General features: G+C 36.5%; 1 protein-coding gene across 1 annotated transcript; it reads right to left on the bottom strand.

Annotated features, from left to right (window-relative positions):
• Window positions 1–3,322: 3,322 nt before the first annotated feature.
• ankrd39 (ankyrin repeat domain 39) lies at window positions 3,323–10,970 on the bottom strand. The gene is made up of 5 exons (XM_049486134.1): window positions 10,825–10,970; window positions 10,358–10,449; window positions 10,166–10,269; window positions 5,742–5,945; window positions 3,323–3,637 (listed from the first exon to the last, which is right to left on the bottom strand). The coding sequence occupies exons 2-5, from the start codon at window positions 10,446–10,448 to the stop codon at window positions 3,491–3,493; spliced, it is 546 nt and encodes a 181-aa protein (XP_049342091.1). The 5' UTR covers window position 10,449; window positions 10,825–10,970; the 3' UTR covers window positions 3,323–3,490.
• Between the last annotated feature and the right edge of the window lie 3,344 nt (window positions 10,971–14,314).

Below are 14,314 nucleotides of genomic sequence, written 5' to 3'. Positions count from 1 at the left end.
AAATCACAGAGGCCCTCCATAAAAGAGAAAATTACCCCAGGACCCCCTAAGAACCTAATCCTTATTCAGATAGGGCTTTTGGTACTAAAACATTTCATTATTGTTCTGACTCACTTAGCAGCACCTTCTTGTGGTTAGCGACACTCAGAACACTTTCTCAAGTAGATATTTTTGGAGTAAATTTTGTTCCAAATGTTTTATGCAAAAAATTAAATCTGCAACCATAAGAATCATGAGAAAAAAGTGTATTTGCAAATTCAAAAGAGAAAAAATATAGCTAATATACATTTTTAAATATACTTGATTACTTAATTATTCTTTGCAGAACAATAATAATGATTTTTTTCAGTTTGTATTTTGACAGCCTTTGCTTTTATTTCTGTGTTTTTGTGGATTTTCCTTGGATTTTCCAAACCATCACTGGCCATCAGTAAATTTTGCATTTCATTTGGAAATCAAGTGAACAGAGTCTGGAGCAAGAGTGGAGAGACACACAGTCCAAGCTGCTTGAGGTCTAGTGTGAAGTTTCCACAATCAGTGCAGGTTTGTAGCTGATTTTACTTTTTTACCCATATTTTTCACTTAGTTTTAGATGAATTATTAATTTATCTTCTTATCCACGTGTCGTACTCACGGTGAGTTCAGAGCCAAAATACAATTATTGGCCTAACCCTGTTGTAACACTCTGCCACCCTTACCTTAAACAGAAAAGAGTAAAAAAAAATGAGAATGTTTTTCTACCAAGTCCTTCCTGCTTTATACTCTCTCTCTCTTTCTCTCTGCCTGCCCCACTATTGTTCACCGAGTTCATTGTTCTGCTTTAAGCTTTGTTCAAGCACTCACAATCTGACTTATGCTTCAATACTCCACGACTCCACAACACTCGCCAACCATCCATCTACTTTATTGCCTTTTATGCCTGCTGTCTTTCAAAATTAAAACACAGTGCATCCCACAACAGCACAAATATGATGTAAAACTGGGGGTTTAAGCAATGGTACATTTCTATACAGTTTAGAATCTCAATTAGGTCAAGACACTAGATCACATTAAAGGTGTGACAAAGTTAGTTTCCAGCCAGATTCCTTCCCAAATGATTAATTCCTGATTAGCTATTATCTAGGACTCTAAATGCAAAAAAATGCATCCAGCATTAAAGAGACAAATTCTTGAATGAGCTTCTTCTGCTTTACTGAACAGCTGAACATGTTTGGAGGAGAACACTAACTGCCAATTATGTCCCATTAATGAATAATACGCCTGGTTAATACTGCGAGTGAGTGATGAGAAGGGATGGTCTATCCTTACATCTTATGCTAACCATAAACTAGATGACATGGAAAAGACTCTTCTCTGAAAAGACTTTTAATAGACTAAAATCTGACACTCTCTTACATCTAAAGACAGTCACAGACAAAAACATAAAAGAAAGTCACAGACTAAGATTTTGCAGAGACTCCCATCATGCTTCCAGGGGAGTTTAAAAGAAAAAGAAGCGGTTTAATAATGGAGCAGAAACAGAAGCACCGTTTGGCCACAGCTGACTTTCTGTGTGCAGTGACTTCTCCTGCTTTTGTACACTGAAGGAGGACCATGGTGGCTGTGGCACTTAAGACTACACTGATTAATAACTAGTGGCGTGGTTGTGCAGCAGTGGATCTTGATGTGTGTTCTGTGTACCAGGGCCTTTTTTCTAAGTGAAAAGGTTGAGAAATTAAATGCTTGACTATGTTCCAGCATTTCTCAAAACTAACATTTAAAGTAGTATTTTACTTTAGAATCTCTTTAAGTTATGATTATGCTGCTAAGTAGAGTCTGTTTGTGTGTGTGTAACCAGGGAAATCCCTCTCCAATTGCTAAGGATTTGTTGAATTTTCTTTTTGAAAATAATTCTGAATTTGACCAACAAAAAAATCTTAAGTCATTGCAATCTTTTGCGATGCATTTTGCTGTAACTACTGATAACATGTAGTGTAACATGTATTGTGCTCAGCTATAGGAGACTGGGGTTAAATCCTTTGTGGGTTTCCTCCAGGTACTCTAGGTTCCATCCACCAAAAAAAAAAAAAAAAAAAAAAAAAAAAACATACCTTCAATACCTGAATTGGCTATGCTAGGTTTATGTGGTACCTTGTGATGAATTGGCCCCCTATTGAATGGGTATTCATAGCTTCTGCCCAATGATTGCAGGTAGGTTTTGGACTGACTGTGATCCAAACAAGGCATAAGCAGCTATGTGGCCCCTTTTCAGGGTTCAAAACCTTTTGTGACTCCCATATAATTTGTTCCCAATGTGCTACACATGCATAAAAGAATAAGATGTATCTATTACTTGATTAAATATATATATATATATATATATATATATATATATATATATATATATATATATATATAAAGGTGCTGATATGATGTAAAGAAAAAACACACTGTAAACAGTTCTAAATTGCTCTAAATTGTAAACATGGGTGTTGGCTACATATTGGTAATTTGACTCAAGTGACTAAAAAATGCCTCTTGTTACTTATGCTTCTTTCACAGTGACCTAAAAATATATTTACATCTATACTACAGGTGCATCTTAAAAAGTAAAACTCATACTATGTAGATTCATTACAGTGTGATCTGTTCCTAACATTTATTTCCTTTATTATTGATGATTACGGCTTAAAGCTAATGAAAACCCAAAAGTCAGTATCTAACAAAATGTGAATATTATATAAAAACAGTGTGCCAAGTCCTGCTGGAAAATGAAATCTATGCAATGACCCACCTGAGGGCCAGAACTACCAGGTTAAGGAGCCCTGCTTTAAAAGTAACTTGGTAGTTTTTATGCATTTTATGTCTGCAAATTGTCTTCTGACAAGAAGACAAACAGTTTCAAAACTTGGGCACATTATACAGATCTGGCTGTGTAAATTCTAACTATAATTTAGTTATTTAAAAAAGAATTATCTCTCAAGACTCACTGATAAATCTAACATCAAGAGGAAAAGCTACAAAAAGAGGCCTTAAATCACTCTTGTCCTCAAAAGAAATACATAATGGTTGGCTCTATCCACTGCAAAAACAGCATACTGAGAACTTCCCAGAAGCACAAGCTAGTCAGGAGCACCATCTGCTGGCAGCTTCACAAACTTACAGCAGAGTTTCTAGTAGAAAATACATAATTACACTGTAGAAATCCAACTTAACATAAGTTTGAATGACTAGATCAAGAAGAATGAGCAGAAATATATTTAGTTGAGTGTAGTACTGTTAAAACGTACACCTGACCTCAAAAAAGCCCTACTCCAGTATAAAGGTATTCACTCAAGGCTACTTAAACAAAAACATTTATTTCCATGCTTGGACACAAGCCTAAGTGGGGTTCCTGCGATGGTTTCCATCCTGCAGTCCAAGAAGAACCTCACGCAGGGTCCCACTGCTTGTACAAAACTGACTTGTAGAGGATCTGAAGTTCATTTGGGCATCAAAGCAGCACAGCAGGTCATTGAGGGTTTAGTAACTCCAGTAAGGCACTGTTCTTCAGGCAAAGGTCTGAAGGTAAGCGTGATCTTTTATCCTTCATGCTTCTCAAGGCAGGACAGTTCATCACCAACAACTCGCACACGTCCACGTGACCCTGCTCAGCAGCCTGTATACAAGTGAACACACAAATACAGTACCAGTCAAAAATGTAATACACCTCTTCTCATTTTATTTAATTTTCTTTCTTTTTACATTTTTCTTTTATTGTAAATTTAATTTTGAAGACATTCAAGCTATACAGGAACATGTGGAATTATTTTGTAAACAGAATAGGTTTTATACTTTCATCTACATAGCCACATTTATCCTTGAGAAGATCTGCACACTCTTGGAATTTTCTCAGCACCTTGAAGGAGTTCCAGGAGGTGCCATCTCAGTTAATCAGGTTTAGATCAGGAGATTGTGGAGGACAAACATTTGTTTTTGTTTATCACGTAATTCCATTTGTGTCCCTTAATTTTAATACAATTAATCCATGATTTAATATTAGTGTTGCAGCGGTAACCGGTTTCACGGTATACCATGGTATTAAAATGCACGGTTATCATACCGTGTGTGTTTGCTTATTACCGGTAAAAGGCAAGCCAGCAGAGAAACTCACCCGCGCATGCGCAACTCTGCTCCGCTTCAGCTGCTCAGCACACAGCGGTGAGAACAGCAGAAAGTGCATCTGACTAAACAAATCTCCGTCCGCCTAAAAAAAAGGCTAAACTAAAATCAGCAGTGTGGGACTATTTCAGATATCCGCCGAACGCACCCGAGGATGGTTATCCGATTTGTAATCAATGTCACAGCTAAAGGTGGACATACGTCAAACCTGTTCTCCCATCTCCGAGAACACCACCCCGCTGTGCAGCGCAAAGTATGTGTTTAGTTTATAATTTTAATCTGAACCTAAATAAACCTCTTTGTAGTCGTGCACAACCCATGAGTTATCCGAAATTTGGGCACGCAGGTACAGGCGTGAAGTGCGTGCTACGACGGATTCACGTGTCCGTGTAAAGGTGCTCGCCGGACTGGATGTGAAAGATGCCATTCATTTACATGCGTTCATTTTCAATTCTGACGTGCCTGTTTTTCATATGTTAAAACCAGACTCGGTGTGAAAGCCTTAAAATAGAAATCTCTATTGTGAGGATCATGTCAGAAATAAATCCCCTCTTTCTGCAGTATCTGGTTATATACCAACTTGGCAGTAAAACGAACGTTTACAACAGTTGTTGATCAGACACTGACCCAGGCTCAGTATACCAGATATTAAATAATTTAAACTTAAATAATTGTACTGAATATTTTAAATACAGGATCTTTACTTCTTAGAGGACATGTAGTGTGTGTATGTATGTATATATATATATATATATATATATATATATATATATATATATATATATATATAATTTTTTATTTTTTTTATATATACAATCTTAATGCCCTTAAGAGTAGTGGAAAAACCTGGTTTCCTTCACCTGATGGTGTACAGCTTATTTTTTTTAAGGAGACATTAAAATTATAATTGTTCCAGGTTTCTACAATAAATAGTTAATTGAACAAAAAAACTTTGTTGTAATTTCTTTAAGGGTCAGTTTAATAATATATGTAACAAACCGTGATACCGTGATAACCGCAATACCGCAGTATTTTCTGAGACGGTTATCATACCGTGAAAATCTCATACCGTTGCAACCCTAATTTAATATTCATCTACAATGTAGAAAATAAATGAAAGAAAAACTAATTTCTGACCAATACTGTATAACAATATATTAAAATCAATTTATTTTGCAGGTATGTATAAATGAATAAAATTTTATGTCACATTTGGAGATTTGGTAGATTTAGAATGTCGGAAGGTTTTGCCACAATAATGGAAACAGTTTCCGCATTAAGATCTATGTATTCTATGTATTTTGTGTCTTACCAGGATCTAGTAGCCTTTTCTACAATAGTTTGGGACCAAAATGCTTGATTTTGTAGCAGCACTTTTAAAACGGACTAACACAGAAGACTCATCAATTATCGTCCTGATGGTGGATGCCAGGTGTATATTTCATTCTTATATATTTTTTTACATTTGTGTGAGCATTTCACACTCTTTGGTCCACAGTGTGTACAGAAGGCATTATCACCCACAGTGGACAGCACAGTGAGTGATAATGATGGTGACCGGCAGCATTCGGCAAGAATTGACTAATGCTACTTTTTCTTACCTTATGCAGAGACGTTGATCCATCATCATCAGTTAAGCTGGGGTCAGCTCTGTGGGTCAGCAGAAGCTGGATGATGGCGAGATGGCCGCAGTAGGCCGCTCTGTGCAGGGCAGTAGCCCCGCCACGAGTTTGAGAATTAGCACAGGCCCCCTGGTCCAGGAGCAGCTCACATACTGACTGGTGTCCCGCTCGACTGGCGTAGTGCTGCAAGACAGAGAAAAGATAAAGGTGTGTTAAAGCCCAGAGCATTGTTGGGATTAGGGTTGCAATGGTATGAGATTTTCACGGTATGATAACCGTCTCAGAAAATACCGCGGTATCACGGTTTGTTACATATATTATTAAACTGACCCTTAAAGAAATTACAACAAAGGTTTTTTGTTCAATTAACTATTTATTGTAGAAACCTGGAACAATTATATAGATAATGTCTCCTTAAAAAAAATAAGCTGTACACCACCAGGTGAAGGAAACCAGTTTTTTCCACTACTCTTAAGGGCATTAAGATTGTATATATAAAAAAAATAAAAAATTATATATTGTTTTAGGCGGACGGAGATTTGTTTAGTCTGATGCACTTTCTGCCATTCTCACCGCTGTGTGCTGGAGGGCTGAGCAGCTGAAGCGGAGCAGAATTGCGCATGCGCGGGTGAGTTTCTCCTCTGGCTTGCCTTTTACCGGTAATAAGCAAACACACACGGTATGATAACCGTGCATTTTAATACCATGGTATACCGTGAAACCGGTTACCACTGCAACACTAGTTGGGATGTTCTCAGAATGGCTTTTAAAGATATACGGATCTTATTTTGTTGGAGCCCACAGACGATACAGGGTAAAACGTTTTTCCAAATATTTTGCAAAACAAAACAGAACTAATTTAAATAGGTTTGTTCTGTTTAATTATGAACACAACTAGCAGTGAAATCCATTGATGACTCATGAAACAACTCACATGAAACAAGAAGATAATTAAAGATGATCAAAAAAAAAAAATCTAACACATTTATGAAAACATAAAGAGACCTAATATCATGAATTTAAAAATAAAAACAGGGAAAGAAATAGAAATGTTTTGATTGTAATGTTACAATTTGTTCTATTCTTATTTGATAACTCTTTTTTTTTTCATTTTTAAATACACATAAACATACTTGGAAGCCAAACGTCTGTTTGAATACACTGATGAATTATTGTCAATCATTCTAATTTAAAATATTTTTTCATTGTATCAATCGATTAAAAAATGTAATCCGATTCGTCACAACAATATTCTGTGATAAACTGCGATAACCTGCACTTGTTCTTCCTAAGACACAAGTTTTTAAAGTGTATATTTAAATGTAAATAAAATAATGAATGTAAGAAATACAAAATGCAGTTATATTTATATTGGTGGCAATTAAATACTAGTATACAGTATTGTGCAAATGTTAAGTAAAACACTAGCATTACAATAAATACAAACAGCAATTTTACTTTTACTTTTTAAACAGCAGCTTTTACATAATCCTTAAAACATATCCTAATCTCTCCTCATTCGAGTTATTTCTAGTTCTCATCATATCAACACCTGATTGGTAAATTGGTAAATTTGGTAAATCAGGTGAGCTGCTGATGGAACTGAACATGCTGGCTAAGGGGAATCCAGGAGAAATCTGGAACTATACTTTGTTCTTCAGCTTTGCTCCGGATACTTACCTAAATATGAGGAATTCGTGTTATGTTTTACTGTATTTATGTTTATTTGCATATGCCTAAATTATATGTGGTGCTTTTTCCAGGCTAAGATAAATTAATAAGTGTAATTTGCTTATGTGCTCAAAACTTTTGCACAGTACTGTATACTAACGTGATATTGTACACATCTCAGCTTGGTTGTAAGTATTTCTAAATTAATTCATTAAATTAATTACTTTAATTACTTAAAACTTAATTTGCTGAGTATAAAAGCACGTTTTAATGAAATGTGATGTAGTAATTTGCAGATGTAACTTAGTAAATTAATGTTACCTTTATCCTGATTACTGCCTCTGGACCGGGGTCGCGATGCTAAGCGGAGCTAGTTTCCACCATAGCTCCGTGGGCCAGAACTATGGAGTCAAATTGGGGTCTTTAATGCTGACGAGAAAATAAAACTGTCACGAAAAAAATGTCCACGAATTGCAAAAAAAAATCTAATTTTGCAAACAAAGAAGAGAACATAAGTTACCTTTTTTCAATTGTAATATTTTTTTTAGAATTAATCTTTTGCAAAAACACTTTTTCTTTGCGTTTTGCACTTTGCATTCCTTTTTTCTCTTTGCAATACTTTCCCTCCTTTGCGTTCCTCCGTTTTGTTTGCGAGTCTATTTTGACCCCTTTTTGACGTGGGGGCGTGGGGAGAGGAGAGGGGCGTGGCTATGGAGGAACGCGTCATCAGCTGGAGCCTCTGCTCAGCCTAGACGCTAACCAGGCTGAACAACAGCTATTTAACAGTTATAATTCATAAGTTAATTCTAATCATTTATTTTACATATACCTAACTACTGAATTATATAATATTGTTGTTTTCAGTTAAATTAAGCAAAACGCTGAATTTTAGCTTCTTTTTTATCCAGCGTTCTTGCTGCAGTTACACGCGGCCGCCTGTAGATGGTGGATTTTAACAGTGAAAAACGCCATTAAAACACAACGCTGCAAAAACGATCTAAATAAAAAGGAAAACAACAGAACGTTTAATTTGTACTTCAAAATAATATAGATAAAATAAGATAATAAAACCGAACATAGCATAAAAAATAATGTATTAATCTCCCTGTGGAAATTAGTCTGTTCCAGGAATTTTTATACAGATACACACAAACACATGACAGAAAAATAAAAAAGAGGAGACTGTGAGATAAGGTTAGACACACATGTGCCGTGTGCCCATATGAAGTTATCCTAAAAGCAAAAATATATTAATTATTAAAATAATAATAGAAAACAGGAAAACATTTAAATGTCAGATGTAAGATACAGTACCTCACACTAAAGAGCAAATATTACTTTTGATATTTTGTATAATCACACTGGAAATTGAACATTAATATTCTTTTTTGTTATGTTCTGTTTTATTATTTTATTTTATCTATATTACATTGAAGTTTAAATAAACTTGGAGGTCTTTCTGTGTTTTACCTTTTTATTCTGAGTGCCTACAGAGTATATGGTTCCATCAAGAAAATAGTAAGTTTCCCGGCCGTGGTACAAATTAAACATTCTGTGTTTTTCCTTTTTATTTAGATCGTTTTTGCAGCATTGTGTTTTAATGGCGTTTTTCACTGTTAAAATCCACCATCTACAGGCGGCCGCGTGTAACTGCAGTAAGAACGCTGGATAAAAAAGAAGCTAAAATTCAGCGTTTTGCTTAATTTAACTGAAAACAACAATATTATATAATTCAGTAGTTAGGTATATGTAAAATAAATGATTAGAATTAACTTATGAATTATAACTGTTAAATAGCTGTTGTTCAGCCTGGTTAGCGTCTAGGCAGAGCAGAGGCTCCAGCTGATGATGCGTTCCTCCATAGCCACGCCCCTCTCCTCTCCCCACGTCAAAAAGGGGTCAAAATAGACTCGCAAACAAAACGGAGGAACGCAAAGGAGGGAAAGAGAAAAAAGGAACGCAAAGTGCAAAACGCAAAGAAAAAGTGTTTTTGCAAAAGATTAATTCTAAAAAATATTACAATTGAAAAAAGGTAACTTATGTTCTCTTCTTTGTTTGCAAAATTAGATTTTTTTTGCAATTCGTGGAGATTTTTTTTGTGACAGTTTTATTTTCTCGTCAGCATTAAAGACCCCAATTTGACTCCATACAGAACGAGCTAAACTTTCCTTTCCAAACTTTGCTTCTTTTTTAGCGGAAAGATGAGCCGAAACTGGGTTAGGTGCTGGCCATTTATTGTAGCCTGCTTGGTCATGACACGAAAATAAAAGGAGTGGCCGTGCTAAAACAACAAAAATGAACGTGACAGAGAGAGAACCGAATACGCTGCGGTAGAGAGACCTTGATAACGCACAGAAACTACAATTTCCACTCCAGAAAAAAAACAATCTGTGCGTTGGACGAGGGTGGGGGAGATTACGGAGGAAGCTGTGGTCAAACTTGGTGGCATAATTAATTTGCATAAAAAAATATAATACCGCGTTACTGATTCCACATTATTTCGCGTGCATTACCGCTTTAACATTGACAGCCCTCACTTTTCTTATATTGTACTGAAACTTTTAAACCCTCGCCCCCCAAACGCTGCACTTATGCTGTTTTTACTGTTAAAATGCGCCGTCTACAGGCGGCCGCATGTATGTTCAGCCAGCATTTAAGGTGGAACGGAAATCTAAATAAGACACTGGCGAATAGGAAGCTAACTTCAATTTAACAGTGAATTTATTGCTCACCAAAGCAGTGTATCCGGACTGGTCTCTGATATTTGGGTCAGATGTTTTTGCCAGAAAGGACCGCACCCTCTCTAAGTCACCATCTAGAGCTGCTGACCATATTCCTTTAATGAAAGAACAGGAAATTGTGAATGTGCCATACATTCTGCTCATTACAACAAATTAAAAACAAGATGTACAACAAAACCTCACCTCTCTCAAAGTCCATCTCATCAAGAGTCTGATGGACACTTGGGGTGGGGCGGTGATCGCTGCAGGAGCACTGCTTGCCATGGGAGTCCATGCTGAGATCAACGATATAGTATTAGGGCTGCACACTATATTATTTCAGCATCATCACCGCGTGCACAAGTGCAATGGTAAACTCAAAGGATGTGTAATGTCACGTACTTATTTACTATTATTTATTTTACTGCAAATGTAGGTTTTGCAAATTTCTGTAGTGAACTAATAAGATAAAGAAATGACTTTAATTGTTAGAAAACCTGTACTGTTGGACTATAGGAACCTATATCTGGTCTCACAAAAGAGGATCATGAATTGAGTTATAAGGGAGTGCAGAGGTGGGGAAAGATGATTTCACAGAACCTTAATGAGAATTACTGTAGCGCCCAGTCTTTTAGTCGATTATTTTTGCCTTTTTTGTATAACTAACCTACCTGACTTAAATATGCAGCTCCAGTTCAGTCAGACAATCTGAAATACCATTACTGTTTTTAATAAAAGCCTAAATTCGGCCGAACTGTCGTTTCTGACAGACATAAACAAACCCACGCGGACCTAACTGCACGAGCGCGCAGCGCTACAAACGCAAACTTCAGCTTTTCAAAATAAAAGTCCCGCCAGACGAGGGCGAATCGTTTTCAAAATAAAAGTGTCACTACTCGTCTGGATTTTTAAGTTGTGTTGAACGAAAAAAGTAGCCTCACCACTTCACCATCTTCTACAGTAAACGGAGAGTCACCACGGACACCTCTGTGCAGTGCTTATGGTTTTGATTACATTATTACATTTTACACACACTGGATATTCTGATTAAATATCAGGAGTATATTCATTTCCCTAGATACACTGGTGGCTGTAGGGGCGGGGCCACAGGGTCATTAGCCCTTTTCTGTCATTCATTTAGTCTATGCACAATAAAAAAATCCGGTAACTTAAATAGGGAGGTTTTTTTTATTGAGTTCATTTTTGTGCCAAACGTTTTACACAAAAACACAAAATCTGTAAATAAATCAAATATTCACATTATGTACATATAGAAGCTAAATAAAAAAAGAAGAAGCAGAAGCAAAAGAGAAATTTCAAAGGCAAACAATTTTTGGCACAAAATTAACCCATAGATCTTACTGTGTAAGCTAGTTAAAATTACATTCAAGTTTTTGTGTGTGATTGGTGAAAAACATCTTGACTCCTTTATGAATATTGTAGCTCCTTATTCAGAAAAAACAAAATGTCACTCTGCTGTGTATTTATGAAATAACAGTCCTAGCCTATGTGACAACATGGCAAAATGAATTTATTGCCCCTATCACCATGCAATAACTTACCTGTTACTGTTTCCACACACAACTATACATATAGTTTAAGATGTTTTAATTATTTCTCATAATAACCTTAATAGTAACAATTTCTTCTAAAGCATAAAGTTAAGAAAGTAAAATATTCTGGCCAATCATTTTTTATTTTGACCAACTTTCTTAGCCTCTTGAGAATCTAATACTTCCTCATACAAGGACACTGCATTTCTCAATTTTTCCTTCACTATCATAAGGAGACACTGCCTGTACCGTCTAGTGGTCACATGGCAACAGTACACTCAATTAATTGAGAACAAGATTGCAGGAATTCCATTCAAAAGTTTCAACAGCCATTGCAGACAAAACATGGGCCAGGTAAAAATTGATATATATGTACAATTACTATCTCTAGCTTCTAGGGGTGTCACGATCTCGATATTTTATCGAAATCGAATCGAAATGAGGTCACGATCTCGAGTATCGAAGTCAAAAAGAGGATCGACGATCCCTCCCGCGCGCGCTACGCAAATAGCGCAGCGCGCTACGCAAATGGCGCGGCACCAACACAGCGCATCCTATTCATTTAAATAGAGATAGCCACTGCATGAGCGCAGTCGGCGGGAGTGTGATCACTGTTTTTATCTGTCCAACGGGGGAGGGGGGGGCGGGGGTTGGGCGCGCAGGTTTTGTATCTGTATCTAACGGAGGGGTGGGTGCGCGCAGGTGAGAGCGTGTGAACTCGCTGAAATGCGTGTGTCAGTGTGACTTGAGAACACTGACTATAGATCACAGTGAGGTGGATTAAAAATCTTAAACTTATAATTGACTACACCTGTTGCTTTCCATTGAATTAAAAAAACATCTTTCTCTCAGATAAAGTAAACACAAGCGTGTTTCTGACTAAAATAAAAGCTTTTCAGGAGAGATATAAGTTATGTGTAAATATTTATAAGACAATACCCACATCACTTATCTAACCAGCCTGTACTGATTTCTGCCCCCCAATAATGCTTTCAATAACCTCTTGTAACCCCTGGGAGCCAGGGGTTACACTCTAATAGCCTTTAATAGTCTTCAGTAGCCTTTAAAAGACTTACCTGGCGGCCGTGGTGTGTCCACTAAACTCCGTAGTTATAAACATCCTGAGGTTAGCAGCGCGCTAACTGACCTGTTTATAATGTAATCCGAGCAGTGCCTCCGTGTCGGCTGTTCTAACCTGCTGCTGTTAGCTGCTTGGGCTGAAAGATGAACTGTAGTGAGCTGTATTATCCGGTTAGTGGGGTTAAAACCTTTATTTGTTTACAGAAACAGTAAAAACGGACTGGCTGAGCTCTGTAGCCCGTGGCTGGGCTGTACTGAAGTAGTGACTGAGTGAAGAGAGCGGGGCTTGTGCTGCTGCTGCTAGTGGTTGGATGAAGAACTGCAGCTTCATGTAATGAGCAGTTTCACCAGCCATCCACACACAGCTCTGATAAACTGCTTGTTTTAATAGTGCACACTGTTGCTACCAAAAAAAGTCACTAGATGGCATTACCATATATATCTTAATAAATAATAATAATAATAATTAGAATAATAATAATAATAATAATAATAATAATAATAATAATAATAAATATATTATTTAAATTTTATGAGGCATAAAATAATAACAAGAAAAAAAAACAAGAAAATCGAGAATCGAATCGAATCGTGACCCTCAAATCGAAAATGAAATCGAATCGAGGATTTAGAGAATCGTGACACCCCTACTAGCTTCATTTGGCATGCATTTTTAACCAAATTTGACCAAATTGACAACCTCTGGAATACAATCAAGAGTAAGTTGGATGATCACAAGCCATCAAACCAAGCCGAACTGCTTGAATTTTTAAGACTGGTGGAGGAGAACATGCCAATATGCATGAAAACTGTGATTAAAACCAGGGTTATTCCACCAAATATTGATTTCTGAATTCTAAAACTTATAAACATGAACTTGTTTTCTTTGCATTATTTAGAGGTCTGAATGCTCTGCATCTTTTTGCTATTTTAGCCATTTCTGATTTTCTGCAAATAAATGCTCTAAATGACAATATTTTTATTTGCAAATGTCCGTAGTTTACAGACACATATACCTATACATAGCAAAATCAGAGAAACTGATTCAGAAACTGAAGTGTATTTTTTCCAGAGCTGTATAGGACATTGTTTTTCGCCATAAGGGATTCCTGTACAAAATTAAGTTTTCATTCTTGATAGGTCCTACTAATCCTAAATAGCTAGGGAAAATTAAAAATGCAACCAAGAAACAGTCCAGGTCTTGCATATCCATCCCCAGATATTTATCAGATTTAAATATGTCCTGGGTGTGTTCACGCTTTTCTTGTGGCTTGGCCTATTCAATCCAGATATTCATATATAATCCTGAGGGAGCAAATGTAAACAGGATTTTTGGTTATCTTAAGCCCATAAAATTCCTGGGGCTGGTCAAAACACACACAAACAAACAATTATTTAAAAAAAAATGTAGTAGTATTGTGATGAAATGCTTCTCATTATCAAACTACATATTGTATTGTTTTTGGTTGTTTTGGTCACCTGAACAAAAACACCCCAAAAAAGTGCAAAATGAAGACACCGACAAACA

Source organism: Astyanax mexicanus, chromosome 12 (assembly GCF_023375975.1).
Source record: "Astyanax mexicanus isolate ESR-SI-001 chromosome 12, AstMex3_surface, whole genome shotgun sequence".
NCBI classification, from domain to species: domain Eukaryota; kingdom Metazoa; phylum Chordata; class Actinopteri; order Characiformes; family Acestrorhamphidae; genus Astyanax; species Astyanax mexicanus.
The sequence above is the reverse complement of the archived record's forward strand: the minus strand, read 5'-3'. Positions and strand labels throughout refer to the sequence as shown.

What these genes read in the sequence shown, in the direction of transcription:
- ankrd39 (XM_049486134.1), bottom strand. Translation starts at nt 10,448, where the DNA reads ATGGACTCCCATGGCAAGCAGTGCTCCTGCAGCGATCACCGCCCCACC. An exon ending in TGAGATGGACTTTGAGAGAG is followed by an intron (nt 10,270 to 10,357) that starts GTGAGGTTTTGT and finishes CTTTCATTAAAG; the next exon opens with GAATATGGTCAGCAGCTCTA. An exon ending in AGTCCGGATACACTGCTTTG is followed by an intron (nt 5,946 to 10,165) that starts GTGAGCAATAAA and finishes TCTGTCTTGCAG; the next exon opens with CACTACGCCAGTCGAGCGGG.